The following is a 20,940-nucleotide window of genomic DNA, read 5'->3' on the forward strand; positions in this document are numbered from 1 at the left end:
GGAAGAAAGAAAAGCTGTGGGGAAGACGCTATTTCCTATTCCTTCACCAACCTGTCTCGGGGGGCAGTTTAGCTTTAGATGCAACCTCTGACAACTCCCAGGAACTAGCTGGAGGCAGCAGTACAAAAAAGAGAATTTATTTTACCAGAAGAAAACGTCTAGGATCCACACAGGTGAGCCCAGGAGAGGCCCTGGCCTGGAAAGGGCACACACAGCCGTCCATGGTGGGGAGGGCAGCACCCTGGCCCACGGCCCCACTTGGGGAAGAACCAGAGGCGGCCCAGGCCGTGCCTGCAGAGGAGCTGCCCCACGCTGACCCCAAGGAAGGGCCAGGACACAAAGCCCTGCTTGCTGCAAACGGGACACCTTGGCTGCCGGTTCCCCGGGCTGACAGCTGCCCTCTCACACGTACTCCCCACAGTCGGAGATGATGACCTTCTGCTTGGGCTTCCCATCCTTGCTGCCCTGGGCCTTTGCAGGCAAAACAGAAGAGGAGGAATCAGGGGAGGGAGGGAGGGTGGAGAGGAAAGGGCAGCTCAGGATACCCGCCCCGCCCCCTGCCCCCCCCACCCCCAGCAGCAGCAGCCGTGGCCTCTCTCTCCAGGCCCCGGAGTCCCCGCTCCTGCCCTCCCACACGGCTGTGCACCGGGGGCCCGGGCGGCCGCCCACCTCAATCTGCCGCAAGACATCCAGGCCTTCCGTGATCTCCCCAAATACCACGTGCTTGCCGTCCAGCCAGTCCGTCTTGTCACATGTCAGGAAGAACTGGGAACCGTTGGTGTTTGGGCCAGAGTTGGCCATGGAGAGCAGGCCTGGGGGAGAGAACGACCACATCGACCCCCTCCACCCTGCTCCCGGCCCTCAGGACGTCTGGTAGTAGAGGGAGGAGCGTAAATGCTGCTGGGAGGGGGAATGGAATGAGGACCTGGAACTGACTATTGGCAAGATGGAGGCTGCCAGCATCTTTGAGAAGAGTGGTTTCAGTGGACAGGTGGCACTAGAAGTCGGTCTAGTGGGGGACAGAGAGAATGGAAGGCAGGGAGTCTACATAACTTTTTCAAGAAGTTTTGCTTACAATGGGGACCAGAGGCATGGGTGATAGCTGAGGGGGTACATGAGTCAAAGATTTTTTTGAAAGATTGATGCTGCGCACTTTTATGCTGAAGGACTGATCTAGCAGAGCAGGGGAAATGCATTACACAAGGCTGCAGGGGTACATCCACAGAAGCCAGGTTCTGAAGTAGGGGAGAGGAGTAGGGGTCCAGGCCACGAGCAGAGGGAAGACAGCTCAGCCCCTGTACTTGGAGGGAAGTCAGAGCGGGCATGTGTGGACAGATGCAGGAGGCCAAGCATCAGCTGAGGCAGAGGGTGACATGAAGGCTTCGGGAATGAAGGAAGGGATGGAATTGTTATCTCTGACCAGGACTGAGTGTTAACTAGGGAGCTCTATCTAGTACGGCTGCTGAGGGCCTCCTGCAGAGCTTCGGTCATAAATTTCAGTACAGTTCTGTGTTTTTCCTAGTTGCTGGGGGACCAAGCACTGAACTTTTTTACTGGATGAGCCTGACAGAGCGAGGCGGGTAGTGGGGCTGAGGGAAGACAAGGGCTTACACTGGCCGACCACAGAATGTAAGCTAGGCCAACAGGGAGTGCGGACGTGGTCGGGGGACGGGCAGTACATGAATGGAAACAAGCTCACTCTGCTTAGCCAGGCCCAACGCCTCTCCTCTGTTCACTGGGTGGGTCCCCTCCAGACCCCCAACCTGTCAGCCAGAACCACAGCCCATCACTCCCCCCGCACAGTCATCCTGCCCCAGCCCAGCCCACCGATCACCAGCCACTGATCGGGTCCCACCTGGTCCCGTGTGTTTGAGGATGAAGTTTTCATCGTCAAACTTTTTCCCGTAGATGGACTTGCCCCCAGTGCCATTGTGGTTGGTGAAATCGCCGCCCTGGCACATGAACTGGGGGATGATGCGGTGGAAGCTGCTGCCCTTGAAGCCAAAGCCCTTCTCATGGGTGCACAGGCAGCGGAAATTCTCTGGCGCCAAGAAAGGAAAAGGTACCCAGGTTAAAAAACAAACCAATGAAACCTCTAACTAGGCTCTGAAAAACTGTTGTATTTGTTTAATGTTCATATTTTCATTTCAAAATATGACATGCTCATTATAAACCTTTGAGATGCTGACATCTTGAAGGACTAGAGGGGATTCTAGTTAAAGAAGGAGTGAACACACGCATTCCAGCTCTGTTCTACACTAAACTGGCAGTAAAGCAATTTTTTAAAAGAAAAACCAAACAGGATCTTAGAAAAAAAACACAGGGGCAACTCTTTGTGACTCTGGATTTGGCAATGGTTTCTTAACTGTGATACCGAAAGTGTAGGTAACAAAAGAAAAAATAGGCAAATTAGACTTCATCAAAATGAAAACTTCTGTGCATCAAAGGACACTCTCAACAAAGTAAAAAGGCAACTCAGGGAAAGGGAGAAAATATTTGCAAATCATTATCTCTTAAGCATTTAACATCCAGAATATATAATGAACTCCTACAACTCAACAACAAAAAGACAAACAACCCAGTAAATAAATAGGCAAAAGACTTGAATAGACATTCCTCCAAAGAAGATACACAAACGGCTCCTTCCCCTAAGCACATGAAAAGATGCTCCACATCATTAGTCATTAAGGAAATGCAAATCAAAATCACAATGAGATCCTACTTCACATCTACTAGGATGGCTATAATAAACAGAAAACAAGTTTTGGTGAGGATGTGGAGAAATTAGAACCCTAATACGTTGCTGGTGGGAATGTAAAATGGTGCAGCCACTGTAGAAAACAGTTTGGCAGTTCCTCAAAAAGTCAAATTAGAATTACCATATGACACAGCATTTCCACTCTTAGGGAGGCACCCAAAACAATTGAAAACAGGGATTTAAACACATATTTGGGGACTTCCCTGGTGGCGCAGTGGTTAAGAATCCACCTGCCAATGCAGGGCACACGGGTTCGAGCCTTGGTCCGGGAAGATCCCACATGCTGCAGAACAACTAAACCCGTGCGCCACAACTACTGAGCCTGTGCTCTAGAGCCCACGAGCCACAACTACTGAGCCCACGTGCCACAACTACTGAGCCCACATGCCACAACTACTGAAGCCCACAGCCTAGAGCCCATGCTCTGCAACAAGAGAAGCTACTGCAATGAGAAGCCCACGCACCGCAATGAAGAGCAGCCCCCACTCGCTGCAACTAGAAAAAGCCCACGCACAGCAACGAAGACCCAACGCAGCCAAAATAAATAAATAAATAAATTTATATTTAAAAAACACACACACAGGGGCTTCCCTGGTGGCGCAGTGGTTGAGAGTCCGCCTGCCGATGCAGGGGACACGGGTTCGTGCCCCGGTCCGGGAGGATCCCACATGCAGCGGAGCGGCTGGGCCTGTGAGCCATGGCCACTGAGCCTGCGCGTCCGGAGCCTGTGCTCCTCAACGGGAGAGGCCACAACAGTGAGAGGCCCACATACCGCAAAAAAAAAAAAAAAAAAAGATAAAAAACACACACACATATTTGTACACAAACGTTCACAGCAGCATTATTCACAATAACCAGAAAGTGGAAACAACACTCAAGTGTCCATCAACACATGAATGGATAAACAAAATGTGGACTATCCAGACAATGGAATATTATTCAGTCATAAAAATGAACAAAACATGGATACACAGATGACCCTTGAAAACACGATGATAAGTGAAATAAGCCAGACACCAAAGGACAACTACTGTATGATTCCATTTATATGAAATGTCTAGAATAGCAAATTCTGAGAGACAGAAAATAGAATAAATGTTCCAGGGCGGAGGGGAGAGGAGAATGGGGAGTTGTTGTTTAATGGGTACTGACTGAGTTTCTCTTTGGAGTGGTGAAAAAGTTTTGAAAATAGATAGTGGTGATAGTTGTACAACATTGTGAATGCAATTAATGCCAGTAAACTGTACACTTAAAAAATGGATAAAATGACCAAAAAAAAAAAAATAGGAGCAAGAGAAAAGACAACAGCAACAAAAATCTTTGAAACCTAGAAGACAAATAGATGAGCCATAACTGATATAGCAGACCTAACAAACCTGAAGCTTAAGCTGGTAAAGCCGAGAGCAATTCGATTTATGCTGCAGAAATGCCAAAAGCTCAGAGCCAAGAATGAAGATGGCTCTAAAAACAGTAAGTGTGGTTGAAAGCCTGTTTAAAAAAGTAGCTAGCCCCCAGATCCTCTCCCTTCCCTGGCCCTGGCTGCCGGCTGGAGGTCTGCCCTCTGGTATGTCAAAGCAGAGGGTCTATGCTCTGGGATGCACTACACATAGCCGACGGTTGAGGTACCATAAAGACAAACGGAGATCAAGTGAAGTTTATATACTGTTCCCATCCCCCCAACCATGATGGCAAAGAGCTGTAAACAGGACCACTAGCAAGAGACTAGAGTCTGCTCTGTGGACTCCGCTTTGTCCAAGAGACTACAACTCAGGAATACTGACCATCCAGGGTCCAAGAGAGAGAGAGAACCACCTGGCAGTGGAAGCCTCAGTCAGCAAGCCTTACCAATATCCAGGGAGTTTCCAAGCAGATTTTTAGGGCCCTAGTCTTAAAGGCATCTAATGTGAAAAGCAAAGACCAAAACAAGCAAACAGACCAATAACAAACAAAGCAAAACAAAATTTAAAAACTCAGAAAAAAGTAACCTGAAACATAAGCTGTATAGGAAAAAGAAGCTTTAGTAATCTCCCAAGATGAAATGGCAGTACATGCATGAAATAAGCACAGGATGCTATAAAAAAGGACATTTAGGAAGGTTCCAGAATGAGAGAAGAGAGAAATCAGAAGGGACAAATGCAAAGAAATAATCCAAGGAAATTTTCCCAAACCAAAAGATAGGACTGTCCTGATTGATCGGTGTGGTATGCGGAATAATGTCTCCCCAAAGATATCTATGTCCCAATCCCTGGAACATGAGACTATGTTATGTTGTACACAGCAAAAGGTACTTTGCAGATGTGATTAAGATTACGGACGTTGAGATGGGGAGAGTAGCCTAGATTATCCAGGTGGGCCTAATACAATCACAACCTTTCCCATCTATAGTCAGAAAGAGAGTTAGAAGTGGATGGAAGAGGAGGCAGGAGAGAATAGAAACATGAGAGGGACTGGATCTACCACTGTTGGCTGCGATGATAGAAGAAGGGGACCACAAGCCTCTAGAAGCTGGGAACAGCCCTCAGCTGGCAGCCCACACGGAAATGGGTACCTCAGTCTACAGATACAGGAAATTGAATTCTGCCAACAACCTCACTGTCTCTGGAAACAGATCCATCCACCCCTAGAGCTTCCAGTAAGGAATGCAGCAACCCAGCCATCATCTTCATTTTAGCCTGCTGAGACCTGTGTTGGCCTTCTGGCCTTCATAACAGTTAAGATAATAAATTTATGTTCTTGTAAGCTGCTAAGTCTGTGATAATTTGTTACAGCAGGAAGAGAAAACTAACAAAATAGGGCCCACTGAATATCCAGCATGACGAATGGAAGGAGGTTTACTCCAAAGGCACACTGTTTCAGAACACAGGACAAAGAGACACTCCAAGCCTCCAGACCAGTGTTATCTAACAGCTATTAAGCATTTGGATAGTGTAACTGAGGAAGTGAATTTTAATTTTATTTAACTTGAATTAATTTAAACTTAAATAGTCACATGTGGCTAGTGGCTACCATACTGAACAGCTGAGCTCTAGGCAGAAAATTTTAAAAAGGTTTTGTATAAAGGACCAAGAATCAGAATACTAGACTTCTCTACAATTTTACAACCAAACCATCAAGTGGGAAAGTAGATATTTTCACACATCAGTCTCAAAAAACTTATCCTCCAAGCTCTTTTCTCCAGAAGCTACAGAAGTATGTCTTCTACCGAAACAAGAGAATAGACCAAAAAAGACAACAGAGGTTCCAACATAAGCGAAAATAGGAGATCCCATGACAATAGCCATGCAGTGGTGTCTGGAAAGCAACTGGTTCAGGCCAGAGGAGGTCAGAAGACTCCAAGGAGGAACAGTGAAATTGACAGAATATCTGATGTATTTGAACATGATGAGAGATTTATAGAAGCAGGAGAATTTCGGAGAGACTCAGGAATATATGCACAGAAGACTAAGCAAATGTGAAAACAAGACAATTGTGAATTCCAGGGAAAACAAAGTGCTATGTATGAAAGGAAGTTATCACAGTATGATGCTTACATAGAATAGCATAGGTTATTACATAGAATAACCTATGACCTAAACAAAATTATGGTAACAATGTAAGGAGGATGAAGGATCAGGGAAGGTGATTTAGAAAGCTAATTCCTTATCTTCTGAAGTGGGAAGCCAATAGATGTCTAAAATGAAGAAAAAACAGAAAGTAGCAACATAAATCTGTTATCTACCAACACGGAGGTAAAAACCAAAAGAATCAGCTAAGAGGGGAAATTGGCTGCCTCTGAGAAGCAGCAAAGGGGGGGATGGGGCAGGATGGGAGGACAACATGGGGGCACTGCTGTTTTTCAAAACAAGCTTTGTGGAATTAACATTCTAAACTATATGTCTATATAATAAAATTTAGATTAAAAGAAGAATAAATAGAAGTCAATATTTAGCAAATGAAAAATACTCAAGAAACTGTTAGTTAACAGTAGTTACTTCTGGAGAGTAGGACTAGATGTGGAGAAGAAAGAAAGACTTAGGTTTTCAATTCACTGCCTTCAATATTGTTGGAATATACTTATGTGTGTATACTTTTTTTTTTTAAACCATGAATACAAATTTACTTGTATTAAATAAAAAACTATTATTAAAAAGTAGTAAACCAGGGACTTCCCTGGTGGCGCAGTGGTTAAGAATCCACCTGCCGACGCAGGGGTGGTTTCGAGCCCTGGTCTGGGAAGATCCCACATGCTGTGCAGCAACTAAGCCCGTGAGCCACAACTACCGAGCCCACGTGCCACAACTACTGAAGCTCGCGTGCCTAGAGCCCGTGCTCCGCAACAAGAGAAGCCACCGCAATGAGAAGCCCAGGCACCGCAACGAAGAGTAGCCCCTGCTCGCCGCAACTAGAGAAAGCCCGTGTGCAGCAATGAAGACCCAATGCAGCCAAAAATAAATAAATTAATTAATTAAATAAATTTATATTTAAAAAAAGTAGTAAACCAGCACTTCTAAAGCTTCAAAAATGCCTGCTCTGACTCATCTGTTAATAGATCCCAGGATCTGAGATGCCGCAAATCAACTCAGGTCAGAAACAACGTCAAGGACACAAGAACTAAGGCACTGAGAACCTTGGAAAGGCTCACTGCTCAGCTCCCAGCTTCCCGGCCATCCTGACCGGAGTCCTGCTCACCTGCTGTCATGGGAACGATGTCTGAACGTAGGAGCATCTGAATGCGGCCTGCTGGCTTGTTCCCAATCTTGATGTCCATGTACACCTGAGGGTTTGACCGGGCCTTTTTTACAGCGGGCTCTCCCTAGACGCAGGAGAAATGGCCAGGTTAGAGAGAACAGCCTGACTCCCCGACTAGGAGAGCAAGTGTTCTTCTGAAGACACCCCAGAACCCACTGCAGCGAGCGGGCTGAGCAAGGCACTGACAGGAAAGGCCTTGGGCCCTGATGGGGCTGCAGAAGGCGGAGGCCATGGCCATGGCCCCCAGCCGGACACCCAGTGACAGGAGACCTCAGCACTGTCTACCCGGAGCCCCACCCCTCGGGCATTTTATCTCATCTCACTCCCTCAGACACGTCAGCTCGCTTCGCCTTCACTCTCCCCTGCAGTCACAGAACAACGCTTTTCTGGCTCAAAACACACAACTCTCAACAACTTCAACTTCCAGTTCAAGCCCACCCACCTTAGTCAGTTAAACGGACCCACTTCTGCAACACCACCCCCTTCCTCTATGCTCAGCCCTGCATATCCACAGGCTGGCTGCAGTGGAAGCAAGGAGGGCCTAAGTGCTCAGAATGGAGGTGGTTGGGACCTTGCTTTATACTCCAAGTAGACAAGGCTGGGCAGAGGAGATATTTATTACAGCTGTCACATTTGCTCCAAAGAGAAAACTCCAGTGTTCTTGTTTGTGCTTCAGTTTAACAAACTCGCTGAGGTATCACGCTGGGCACTGAGGACACTGTGACTATTATTTGCTGTTAACAACAGCAGTAGCGTAGTTGTAACAGCAAATACTCACATAGCACTTGCCATGTACAGGGTACTATTCTGAATGTTTTAGGTAATCAGCTCATTTAATCTTTACAACCACCTGTGAGATCAGTGCTACCATCATTCCCATTTCATAGATGGGGAAACTGAGGTACAATGAAGTTCAGTAACTTGCCCAAGGTCACAGAGGTGCTAAGTGGTGAGCCTGGAATTCACACCTAAGCCCCCCATCCCCCAACCAAGTCCATGTTCTTAATCACATTACCCCACCTCACATTCCACATTTTTATTAACAAGGCCTTTATTAATACGAGGCCCCTATCCTCACAGAATTTACTGACTAGAAAGGGAAAGGCAATAAGCACTTGCGTAGCCTTTACAAAAGCAAAGACATACAGGGAAATACAAAGACTGGTTTTACCAATAGTGTAAAGTGGGGACTACAAGGTGAGAGGTGGGCAGGGTCAAGGCTGGGAGAGTCCCCCCGCGACTTTATCTCACGGGACAGGTGATGGGCAGCCACTGAAAAGTTCTCAGCAGGAGAGTCAGGTGATCCATGGTATGCTTTAAAAAGATCATTCTGGCTGCCTTTATAAAAGACGGGAGGAGAGCAAGGCTGCAGCCAGAAGGCGAGTTAGGAAGCTATTGCAATTATCCAAATGAGACGAGAAGTTACATTGGGACGATGGAGTAATCAGGGGAGGATCGATTCAAGGAAGATTTAAGAGAAAAACTTGGCAGAATATGATGTTCTGGCTCTATTTTAAAGAGGCGTCTAGAGTGACCTAGGGTTACTCCACTGACTGAGGGCCATTTATGTGCTCTGCTTTGCATCTGGATTTCTGGCTGAGGTCAATGTGGATGGATGGTGGCAAGGTGGTGAGTTTGAGAACACAGGAAGAACGGGATTAGAGAAGGGAGGGCGAGACTTGCAGCAGAAACGTCTGAAGCTCAGGACTAGAAACAGAGGCCAGGAAAGTCAACAGCACAGGAGAGGCTGTGCAAAATCAGAGTGACTGCCACTGTTCTGGCAGAGAGGGGAGAGGGCTGCTGTGAGTCAAGAAATTCAGAAGAACAACGTTTAGAAGAAGGGGAGAGGCAGCCTGAGAGGCAATGGTTAGAGAGGTATGCCGAGAATCAGGAGGAAGTGCCAAGGCGGGTTCTCTGGAAGGGAGACCCTCAAGCCTGTGCCCAGGCTGCCAGGAAGGGACCCCCACCCAGCCCTGCCTCCCCTGCATCAGGACAGGAAGCCCCAGCGATGGGGGGGGCTGATGAGGAGGGCTGCAGTGGTGCGCTCACCACCCCTCCCCACCTCAGGCTTCCTCCTCGTCGGCGGCAATCACAGAACAGAACCCAGGCAGAGCTGAGAAGCTCCTCACGCAGAGCACAAGGACAAGAGGCCTAAAGCTTCCCTTTAGTTCACTCATTAGCACCTCCACCAAAACACTAAAAGCTCATTTTTCATTCTCTCTGCTTTTGTATATATGTTTGCAAATTTCCATAAAAACCTAAAAAACGAAGTCTCCTGTGGGAAGTGCCAGCCTTCAGTCTCACCTCCTGGGTTTCCACTTTCGGAGGCTCTGACCCTTCTTCCTCTTTATTTTCCTCAAGAGTCTTCCCAGAAAACTTCTTCAACCAGTCGTCATCGGACCAAACTGAAAGGAAAGAGGCAGGCAAATGAGAACAAATTCAAGCTATCAGCCAGCTGCTAAGTGGCTGCTTTGGTCAGCAAAGCAGAACATGCTCTGTGGCCCTCTCGGCCACAGGACTCCACTTTGGGAACTCCCACGGTAAGGAAAGTTCCCACCTTTCAGAGACTGCCAGCCCTGAAGCCCGGCTCTTAGCAGGACTAAGTGAAAAAGCTATGTCCCAGGGAAAGGTGCAGCCTTTGCCAGTCCCAGCCCTTGACGGAACCTGCCAGGAGTGTTCAGAAAATGGGGACAGGTAAGAGATTAGGCTGCATTTCTCTCATAAAGCAAACAATTACCCTGGCTTGGCTGAGAAGCTCAAACTCTTTTTATTTCCCCACAAAGGTGGCGCATGTCCTTCGCCAATGTAAACCATGCTCTACTCCTGTCCACCAGAGTAGCATTCAGCTCCCACTTCCAAGAAAATCGGGACAGAAAGGCAACCAAGGCCAAACTGGAGGATGTGATGGGGAATCTGTATTGCTCCCACTCACCTGGTCTGGAAGAGCCTTCCTTAATCCTCATGGGTTTTGCCAAATTGACACGAATTGTCCGTCCAAAGAGCTCAGACTCATTCTGAAAAGATTGAAAATCCAGCTGCTTAAACTCTGTTAGGTTAAAACAAAGTCAGACAGCTTTCCATTTCCTTCTGAAAAATCTGAGACAAGCTCATGACTTGTTCTCCCTTAACCCCTGAGCCCCTAGCACCCAAGCTATGCACCTACTGCAAAGCAGTCTGTAGGTTGCAGGGAATTTCCTCCCTGGAGCCATCACATACCTCCTTTCTTTCTTTTCTTTTTTTTTTTTCAAAGTTGAAGCATAGTTGATTTACAATGCTTCAGGTGTACAGCAAAGTGATTCAGTTATACTTTACATATATATGTGTGTGTGTGTATATATACATATATATATACACACACACACATATATATATACACATGTATATATATTCTTTTTTAGACTTCTTTTCCATTGTAGGTTATTATAAGATATTGAATATGGTTCCTTGTGTTATATAGTAGGTCCTTGTTGTACATCTATTTTATATATAGTAGCATGTATCTGACCTTTCTTTCAATACCACCAACGACCTGTGCTTCCAAAGGTGACTCTGGGTTCAGAGCACTCTGAAATTACAAGGATAAATGCAGTTTCCAAGTACCCGAGTTCACCTTCAAAAGTCAAGATCAGCTTTAAGTGGTGAGAAATGGTCTCTCTCTCTCTCTGAGAGCTGAGGAATATGTTTGGTGAATGGGAAACAGAGAACAGGAATAAAGGAAAACCTTATTATCCTAAGATAACTGGTACCAGGAAAAGTCACTGAATGTGAATTCACTTAAGGCAGTGAAGAAAATTTCATGGTAAAAAGTGAAGGGAAAAAAGATTGATTGGGAATTTACTGTGATGAAACTAAAAATAATGAAAATAAATGTCTTATAGTTAAAATTCAGGTTTAATTTATGTGCTAATTTATAGGACAAAGATGTAATGGATGCTGATTAATCTGTAGTATTTTTCCAACAAAATACTATCAAAATATCAGTATGATATTTTTGCATTTCTTATCTGCTGTGAAAATCATAAGCATCTTGAAGAGGGAATACATAATCAAGAGCTACATCATTTTCCCCAAGGAGCTCTCCAGGCTATTCCAATCATTTGCATCAGTAGCATAACCTATCTTTATCCTTGTTGAATTTCTCTTCTCAATTGTTAACTGGTCTAACACTTCATGAAATCCTGCCTCTTTTGTAAAATATGCAATTTCATTGTGCAATCAATTTGCATTGTGTTTGCAATTTCCTATCCTAGACTCGGGCAGCCAGTGAGAGACTGGTCAACAAGGATGGTTAGCATTCACATTATTATCAAGTTGATCAAAAGCGATCAATTCACAGTGAATATTTTCATATGATGATAATCTGTACTTGCCCATGCAACCTTGTAACTTTGGAGGTTCAGCAAACTCATGTATGAATAAGTGCCCTCTGTACCACCAAAAAGCAACTTCTGTAAGAAGGAGGATTCCTAGCCATACCATGTTGTCGATAGCTGCTGCAGCATCCTGCCAAGGAAAGACAAGGGACAAGTTTAGGCTTGCAATATATGTGGAACCTAGAAAATGGTACAGATGAACCGGTTTGCAGGGCATAAATTGAGACACAGAAGTAGAGAAAAAATGTATGGACACCAAGGGGGGAAAGCGGCGGGGTGGTGGTGGTGGTGGTGGGATGAATTGGGAGATTGGGATGGACATGTATACACTGATGTGTATAAAATGGATGACTAATAAGAACCTGCTGTATAGAAAATAATAATAATAATTTATTAAAAAAAAAATTTAGGCTTGCAGTCAAATGCTTCTTGTGGTGTCTAAACATACTCAGTAGCCAAAAAAAAAAAAAACCCAACCTCACAGGAAAAGGTCTATTTATACTCCTTGCCCAGGTTGTATGTGTCTAACAAAGTGCACTTCCTGGGTGACTTCAGCTATTGGCTATTTAGTGGAAGACAAAGAAATAATCACCAGTGCCACAAGAGCTCTGCAGAGCAAGAGGCGCAGGACCTGTCTGCGATGTTAACCACAGCCTACAGTTTGATTAAGTGAGGGAAACTTTCCTTCAAATAGCACTTCTTATCTCTCTGGAAGCATCAGCACCCCAAAACCCAACCAAATGGAGAACAGCTCCCTTTGTAATCAGTAACAATAATAACACAAGCCAAAGACTTAACATAGGTAACAGAATTTTCTCACCTCTGCCAACTCAAATTCAACAAAAGCAAATCCTCGGTGCTTTTCTGAAAAAAGGCAAACAAAGCCAAGCAATTATCATGTGGGGCAATGGGAGGAAGCAGGTGGTCACAAGGAAAGTGAAGTCAGTTGCATGCCTTATCCATTCATTTGAAATTCTACACAATCACTATTTAGGAAGAAGGAATCTTACTCTTTGATTCTTTCTAGTTTAAATAACATTTCAAGCAATATTAAACTGTTCTGTAGTGAACATAGCTGAATAATCAACTATAGTTTTAATCTCTAAAAGCAGCATTCAATTCTTTTACCAAAGCCAAATTAAAACCTTAACCTCTGCGTGCAGGAGCTAGAAAAATGAAGTCATTTAACCTATCAATTATTCATTCCAAGCATACATTTTGAACATCAACTGTGCGTAAAGCATGAATCCTAAAACCTGGGTAAGGACACTGTCTTTATCCTCAGCGAAACACTAATCTAAGTAGAAAGGCCAAGTGCACAACAGCACTAGTTTAATTAACCAATTAACCTTAGAGAGTCAATATAACCTTATCATTTTTATAACATATAAAGATCCCAGGGAGGTTAAAATTATATGCAAGGTTGATGACAGAGCTGAAACACACAACTCGACTCGGGACTCAGTAGAGCATAGGTTGCTAAAACCTCAAAACACATCTTAGGACTTAATGAAGCTCACGTTCTTTCGTCTTGGCCCAGAAAGAATTCAGTGAGAAGCAAAGTGACAGGCAAGAAGTGATTTATTAGTATAGGACACTTCTGAGAGATACAAGGGGTCAGGAAAAGAGAGTGCCCCACAGAGAACTCAGTGGGCTACATACAGTTTTATAATTAAAGGAAAAGTGGGGAGGGGGAGAAGACCACCTTCTTCCTCATTCTTCGAGTCTTCCATAATTAACTCCTCCTACAGGTTGGGCAAGGGAGTTTTTGACCCTACCTGGTCCAACCTGGACTGTCATGATGCTATGGAAATGAGCAAAAAGGCGGTAATATACACTAAAATATGGTAAATCACCTCAGGTTTCAGCATAATGTCACCTTTCCCCTATGTTTTTGTTTTTAGTGTGTGCAGAGAAGCGTGTCCTAGGGATCATTAACTTACTGACCTCAACCAGCAGGATGCAGGCATCACTGACTTGATGTATAGTTTTGTTGTTAAGCAAGCCTGCTTGGTTGCACGAGTTAAGCAAGCCTGCTTTCTTGAGTGATCATTAACTTACAGGAGTCTGCCAAAGTTCCCTCTCTATCTATGATCCCCCAGTGGGATTTCTAAACTAGCTGCCTACTCTATCCCTATCAGATCTGGGCCTAACACTCCAATCTTAAAAATGACAACAAAGGCTAAAATAGAAAACTGAACTACAAATGTGATACTAATTGATGGAAAGCTTATCCCCAGGTACACAGAGGCTAAGGCCCCACTGTTGAAGCTGGGCTTTCCTGCTACCCTGTTTAATAGCACAGCCGCCAAGAAGGGAGCAGGTGCACTAGAGTGCCTGGCAGGTAGTTCAAAACAACAGATCTCCATGTAGCTCAAAACCTATCTTCCTACTGGCTAACTGAAAAGTTTGTCTTTGCTCAAATGCAACAGATGGGACTCTCTGCAAAGCATGTTACAGCTCACAACCACAAGCCTCAGAACAGTCCTTCTGCACCAAGATCACTGTCATGCTGCCCAATGCATATTTAGAATGCACTGTGATATAACTTAAAAAAATTTTTTTAAGCTCTTTTCCTTGCAGGAGGATTCTGAGCAGGCGAGACACTAAAAAGACTTACCTGTTTCATAATCCAGAGGAATCTGGATATCTGTGATGTCTCCAAAAGGGATAAAAGCAGCATGAAGAACTTTGTCATCCACCTCCTCTGCAAGTCCACCTGCAAAGAAGCCAAGGGCCTTCTGAGACACTGTCCTCTATTCTCTCAAGACCCCGCCCATCTTGAGAAGTCCCTGCTGTAAAGTCAGCATGCTACCACCAAGGGGAGGGGTCTTTCCATCCAGTCCTTTGGGTTCATAAACATCCCTCTCATATGCTCCCTCACACCTACTTATGATGCACACCCCTCTCTTCACCCTTCTTTCAGACCCTCATCTAGCCCCAGGATTACTGCAATAGCTTCATAACTGACCTTCCTCTCCTCCACAAAGCCAACTAGAAAGATCCCGGGAATGTGCAGATTTTAACCCATCACTTCCCTGGTTAAACTACTTCAAAGGTTTCCCACTGTCCTAAGGATAAAGTATAAACTTAGCAGTATACGCAAGGCTCTTCATAAGCCCCTGCCCACCTCTTCAGCCTCTTTCCCTTTGATTCCCCGCAAAATGATACACTTGCCTCCAAGTGTCAGGCTATTTTACACCTTTGGGATTTTGCTCCCTTTCAGTAAACACACTTGCTTCTACTTCAGCTACCTGGCTAACTCCGGCTCATCTGCGGCGTCACCGCATCCTCAAAGCTTGCTCTCACCTCTCCAGATGGAGGGGTCACTTCTCCCCGCACCCAGGCCCATATCACCAGTGTCCGTCCCCACCAAAGCGCTCATCAAACTGTGCTGCTGAGGTTATTCCCATTTTTAGCCGCCTAGTCTGGGAACTCTTTTGCCTAGGGCAACAGCGGGGGCTGAGCCCTCACTGCTGTGAACATAAAGTGAATGGGCGCGAGGATTCAGAGTTCCCTAGTATTCCTCCACCACTGCCCCAGGCCCAGGAGGTGAAGAGGTTCCTGTCAGAGCCTAGCGGACTTGGAAGAGCTGCAAAGATCGTTACGTCTCAGGCTCACACCCTGAGGCCAAGCAAAACTGCCAAAGATACGGTCTACACAGCTGCTCGCCGCCCTCCGCGCCCGGAGACCTGTCCAGCTCCACACCACGGCCCACTAGCTGCCCGGTTCGCCCAGACTCCACCCAGAGCCCGCGCCTGCTCACCCACGTACAGCACTCGCTTGGTAGTAGCCATCTTGCTCCCGCACTCTTCCGCCGGAAGCCTACGCTCAGCCCGCCCCCTTCCCCAAGGCCCCGCCCCCGGGTACCGCTCTCGCAGACCCCGCCCACTCCCGCTTAGGCCCAGCCCGCCTCCGGCTCCCTTTGAGCGGCGGGCGCTGTACAGGTGTGTCTCGGTGGGTGAACAGCGCTGCCCGCGTTCCGTGGTGCTGAAAACAATCCTGTGAGGAGTCAGCCGGTGTCCGCAAGTAATAAACTACCAACAAACTACGGTCCGCGGGCCATCCTGCCCGTCTGTTTTTGGACAACCCGGGAGCTACAAATGATTTTTACATTTTTAAAGAGCTGGAAAAAAAAAAGATAAGAAAAAGAAACGAAACAAGAATAATATTTCGTGACATGTGAAAATTATATGTAATTCAATTTTCATCAAAAAAATTCCAAAAAAATTTTATTGTAATCCAGTCTTGCTCATTCCTTTTAGTATTGATCTGTGGGTGCTTTCGGGATGCAAGGGCAAACCCAGGGCCTACACAGCTTGAAAAATATTTACCATCTGGCTCTTTGGGAAAAGCGTTTGCTGACTCTTGGAATAAATCAGCTAATACATAAATCGATTGACTTAAGTGGTACAAAGTAATGGGGCCACTTATTTTAGATACAGCAGTTGGTTAAGACCTCCCTGAGGCCACATTTAAGCTGAAACCTGGAGGAAGAGGAGCCAGAGAGAGGATGGAGCAGGGAAAAGGGTTTCAGGGAGAGGAGACAACTTCTGAGGATTAAATGAACTGAAAGGCTAGGTGTGGGAGCTGGGGAGGGGAAGGGCATGAAACATCAGGCAGGAAAGGTGGGCAGGGGCTGCTTGATGCAGGGCCCTGTAAACCACGTGGAGGATTTGGGGGCTTTGAGAAGCTACTGAAGGTTGTGATAGGGAGTTACATTGTCACATTTATGTTTTAAAACAGTGCTCTGGGGCACTTCCCTTGTGGTCCAGTGGTTAAGAATTCAACTTCCAATGCAGGGGACACAGCTTCGAACAAAGAGCCTGCGCCGCAATACAGAGCCTGTGTGCCACAACGAAAGATCCCGCATACCACAACTAAGACCCGATGCAGCCAAATAAATAAATAATAAATAAAAAAATAAAACCATGCTCTGACCACTATGCCCAGAATGATTTGGATGGAAACCTGGAGACCAGGAGGTTAATGCAGTCGAGACTAAGGAAGAGTTGATGGTGGCTCTCTCCCTCCAGTCTGCCCTCTGACTTGTTCCCAGGATGATCTTTCATCAAAACAAACCTCAACTCTCTAGAGTTCCCTTCTTTTTTTTTTGTTTTTTTGCAGTACGCGGGCCTCTCACTGTTGTGGCCTCTCCTGTTGCAGAGCACAGGCTCCAGACGTGCAGGCTCACTGGCCATGGTTCACAGGCCCAGCCGCTCCGTGGCATGTGGGATCTTCCCGGACCGGGGCACGAACCTCTGTCCCCTGCATCAGCAGGCGGACTCTCAACCACTGCGCCACCAGGGAAGCCCTAGAGTTCCCTTCTTAATCAGTGCTACTGATGACAAGACTCCTAGAGCCCTTCACAAGGGGCCATGGCCACGTCAAGTCAAGCCCTACCAACACACAAGCCCTGGCCCTTACCATGTGCTTGATTCTCTTGACTCTGCCTCTGCCCATTTGGTTCTCTCCTTTCTCCATCTGGAGGCATCCACCTGTCCTTGTTGGAGGTCCTACTTACCCCTCAGAGAGGTGCCCTGGCCTCCAAGTCCAACAGTTGACTGAAACACACCCTGTGACTGTAGTCATGTGTGTGTCTGTCTCCCTCTTTGACAACAAGGCCTGTGTCTGCGTTCCCAGAGCTAAGCAGTGGATGCAAACACAGCCAACCTCAGCATCCTTAGGCCCAACCAGAGCGGTACCGCTCATAGAAATGAGGCTGTGAGATCTGATTACAAGATCCCCTTGTGAAACTGTCACTACTCCAGACCAACAGGTCACTCTTCAGGGGAACCTGACCAGGTGTCCTTTATGTGGATATGGTATAATATATATATATATATATTTGGTCTTTGTCCCCAGTACCTAGCACCAAGCCCCTAAAACCCCTGAAATTTCCTGAATGACAGGAGGACCTTTTTGTTGTTGTTAATAAATTTATTTATTTATTTATTTTTGGCTGTGTTGGGTCTTCATTGCTGCTCACGGACTTCCTCTAGTTGTGGTGAGCGGGGACTACTCTTTGTTGCGGTGCGCGGTCTTCTCATTGCAGTGGCTTCCCTTGTTGTGGAGCACGGGCTCTAGGCACGCGGGCTTCAGTAGTTGTGGCACACAGGTTCAGTAGTTGTGGCTCACGGGCTCTGGAGCTCAGGCTCAGTAGCTGTGTCGCACGGGTTTTGTTGCTCCGCAGCATGTGGGATCTTCCTGGACCAGGGCTCGAACCCGTGTCCCCTGCCTTGGCAGACGGATTTTCAACCACTGCACCACCAGGGAAGCCCTAAGAGGGCCTTTTTAAATTCATAATGAACCCTTTTGACCATACCTGAGTTTACCCTAAGGTGGTGACGCATAGTGGGGTCCTGTATTAGTTAGGAATCTTCAGAGAAATAGAACCAATAGGAGAAATATATATATACATCATATAGATACATATGGAGAGATTTATTATGAGAACCAGGGGAGCCAATTGTATAAATCCCAGTTCAAGGGCAGGAAGAGGTGAATTGAGATGTCCCAGCTCAGTCATTTAGGCAGATGAAAGGGCTAATTCTCCTCTCCCCCACCTTTTGTTCTGTTCAGGCCCTCCATGGACTGGATGAGGCCCACCCACATTACAGAGGGCAATAGCATTACTGGGTCCACTTATTCAACTGCTAATCTCATCTAGAAACACCCTCCCAGACACACTCAGAAACAATGTTTAGCCAATATCTGGGCACCTTATGACATAGTCTAGTAGATACATAAAATTATCCATCACAGGCCCCTAGATAGCTTCCAGATGGGGGCTGCTCAGCAGAGGAACCAACCACATGATTAGAGGGTTGGAACTTTTCAGCTCCAACCCCTGACCTTCAGGGAGGGGAAAAGGGATGGAAATTGTGTTCAATCACCAATGGCCAATGATTTAATCAATCATGCCTAGATAGTGAAAGCACATGTAAAAATTCTAAATGCGGTTTGTTCGGGGAGCTTCTGGGCTGGTGAACACATGGCTGTGCTGGGAGGGTGGTGTGCCTGGAGAGGGCAAAGAAGCTCCGCATCTCCTTCCTCTGACACCTGGCCCTATTATTCTCTTCCATTTGACTCTTCCTGAGTTGTGTCCTTTATAATAATCTATAATCATAAGTATACCTCTTTCCTGAGTTCTGTGAGTTATTCTTGCAAATTTTCAAACCTGGGGGGGGGTGCAGTTCATGGGAACCCAAATTGGTAGTTGGCTGAGCATAAGTGTGGGTAGCATAGGGACCCCATTTGTGGCTGGTGTCTGAAGTAGGGGCAGTCTTGTGGGACTGAGCCCTTAACCTGTGGGGTCCGTGGTATCAGAACTGAATTGAAATGGTGGGTCCCCGCTGTTGTCAGAGAATTGTAGAATTGATTGGTGTCAGAAGAAAACCACAGTGGAAACTGTTGTTTGCCCTTTGTAATTCACAGCTTATCCCCTCCTTTCTCTAACTTCAGATGACAGATAAGGCACAAAGGTAACAGGATAAGGGGGCAGGATAAGCAGTAACAGAAGCAGCGCTCTCTCCGTTCCCTCCTCCTTCTGCCTTTTTAGGATGATTGTAAATCAAAGCCATCGCAGGAAATGAAAGAGCCAAACATACGGGTTGTCCTTGTCTAAGAGGTAGCAGCAGCAACAGCGCCCACCTTCTGGGCAGCTTCTTTCTTGGCATGATGAGCCTGTAGGACCGCCACAGCTTCATCCACCTGTGAGAAGCTCCAGGTGGTCAGTGACACCTGAGGAGAGCCCCTCCGCCCCTCCCTGGCACCCAGGCCCAGCGGTGGCCTCTCCTGGTGCTGACCGCTTTCCCAGATACCCACGCGCCAGCAGCCCTCAGGTCACAGGCGAGGCACGAGGAGGTCACAGGGGCAGCAGACCCTTCTCTCTGCTGCCCCTGGGTGTCCAAGGCCACCCGTGTCCTCCTGACCCGAGTGAGCGGAAGCCGTGGGGGTCTGGGAATCTGCTCACCTTGGAGCGGAGAGACTCGGGGGACTCCAGCATGTGCAGCAGCTCCGAGTTGTCAATCTCCAGCAGCATCCCCGTAATCTTCCCAGCCAGGTTTGAGTGCATCGTCTGGATGAGCGGGAACAAACGTTCACCTGTGGGAAGGTATTCCGTGAAAAACCCAGTGGCATCCCAGTAGAGAAGGGACGCTGGTGTCCAGGTCAGTAGCAGCTCTGGCCCCCTCTTCTGCAAGCACGTGGGTCACTCACCCAGCATCTGTTTCTGTTCCTGCAGGGGTGCTGCGGCCAGCATGGAGGCGGCCAGCGGCTCCTGCCCCTGCACGTGGACCGCAGGCTGGGGTGCCTGGGAACCAGGAGAGGCGGCGGGCTAGCACCAGGGAAAGGACACTTGACAGTGGTCGAGGTTAGGACAGTCCAACCATTCAACACCTGAATGCTACCATTCAGCATGCCAGGAGAGGAGGACGAGAGGTCCCTGGGCAAATTCAGTCCACTGAGAGGGGAGTGGTGGGAATATAAAACCTATATAGATTCCTGTGTACCTATTCAGGTATGTAATACAATGCAGTACAGTCAGAAAGGGGAGGTGAAGTGAACCCATAGAGGACACACCTGCTCTGTGTCAGGCCTAGTGCTAGGCAGCTATTTCCTCAGATATTTAGTCCTCATAAACTTTTTCAGGTAGAGATTATCACCCAATTTTACCCATAATGCCCAATGAGGTCAAGTCATTTGCTCACATTAGCAAAATAAAAACTGAGTATTGAATTTGTTTATTGAACATACAAAGTTATAGTAACTATCTTTAGCAGTACAGCTTTTTTCTAAAGACCCCGTTATTTCCTTTGGAGGGACTCCCAGAAAGTACTGGGCCCAAGGGCATGCATTTCAGACCAGTTATAATTATTATATACCATACGCCCTCTCTCATAAAACGCTCTATAGAAACATGAGATGTTTCTAGACATCAATGTCTAGATGCTTCTGTGGGGTCAGTGATGATCTGGGGCATAGAAGCAGGACCTTGCAGGCTATAGAAAGGATTCATGCATTGCAATGTTTGAGCCCAATTAAAAGAATTCTAATAGTACTTGCTTCACTTGTGAAGAA

At 46.6% G+C, this 20,940-nt stretch overlaps 2 protein-coding genes across 4 annotated transcripts in view; both read right to left on the minus strand.

The window, feature by feature from the left end:
- Positions 1–121: 121 nt before the first annotated feature.
- Positions 122–15,662, minus strand: PPIE (peptidylprolyl isomerase E). Of its 3 annotated transcripts, none has more exons than XM_022575356.2 (10): positions 15,626–15,662; positions 14,480–14,578; positions 12,680–12,723; positions 11,963–11,989; positions 10,419–10,500; positions 9,791–9,891; positions 7,427–7,550; positions 1,856–2,041; positions 670–812; positions 122–471 (listed from the first exon to the last, which is right to left on the minus strand). In XM_022575356.2, exons 1-10 carry the CDS (start codon positions 15,654–15,656, stop codon positions 403–405), a joined length of 906 nt encoding a protein of 301 aa, XP_022431064.1. In that variant the 5' UTR covers positions 15,657–15,662; the 3' UTR covers positions 122–402. The 3 variants fall into 3 exon arrangements, with proteins under 3 accessions (XP_022431064.1, XP_022431063.1, XP_022431065.1); XM_022575355.1 differs by having other exon boundaries at positions 10,419–10,509; XM_022575357.2 differs by lacking the exons at positions 12,680–12,723; positions 14,480–14,578; positions 15,626–15,662 and having other exon boundaries at positions 11,857–11,969.
- Positions 15,663–19,464: 3,802 nt separating this feature from the next.
- The window catches only part of LOC111175461 (polyadenylate-binding protein 4), a 36,276-nt gene continuing 34,800 nt past the window's right edge, over positions 19,465–20,940 (minus strand). The window contains exons 2-4 of the mRNA XM_089913124.1: positions 20,080–20,173; positions 19,835–19,965; positions 19,465–19,572 (exon numbers count right to left, since the gene is read on the minus strand). Of these exons, the coding sequence (XP_089769250.1) occupies positions 19,483–19,572; positions 19,835–19,965; positions 20,080–20,173 (315 nt within the window). The 3' untranslated portion in view covers positions 19,465–19,482. The remainder of the gene's footprint in view (positions 19,573–19,834; positions 19,966–20,079; positions 20,174–20,940) is intronic.

The sequence above is a fragment of the Delphinapterus leucas genome, chromosome 1 (genome assembly GCF_059928025.1).
Source record: "Delphinapterus leucas isolate spDelLeu-1000000601 "Yukka" chromosome 1, BTC_Dleu_Yukka2, whole genome shotgun sequence".
In the NCBI taxonomy this organism is placed as follows: Eukaryota; Metazoa; Chordata; class Mammalia; order Artiodactyla; family Monodontidae; genus Delphinapterus; species Delphinapterus leucas.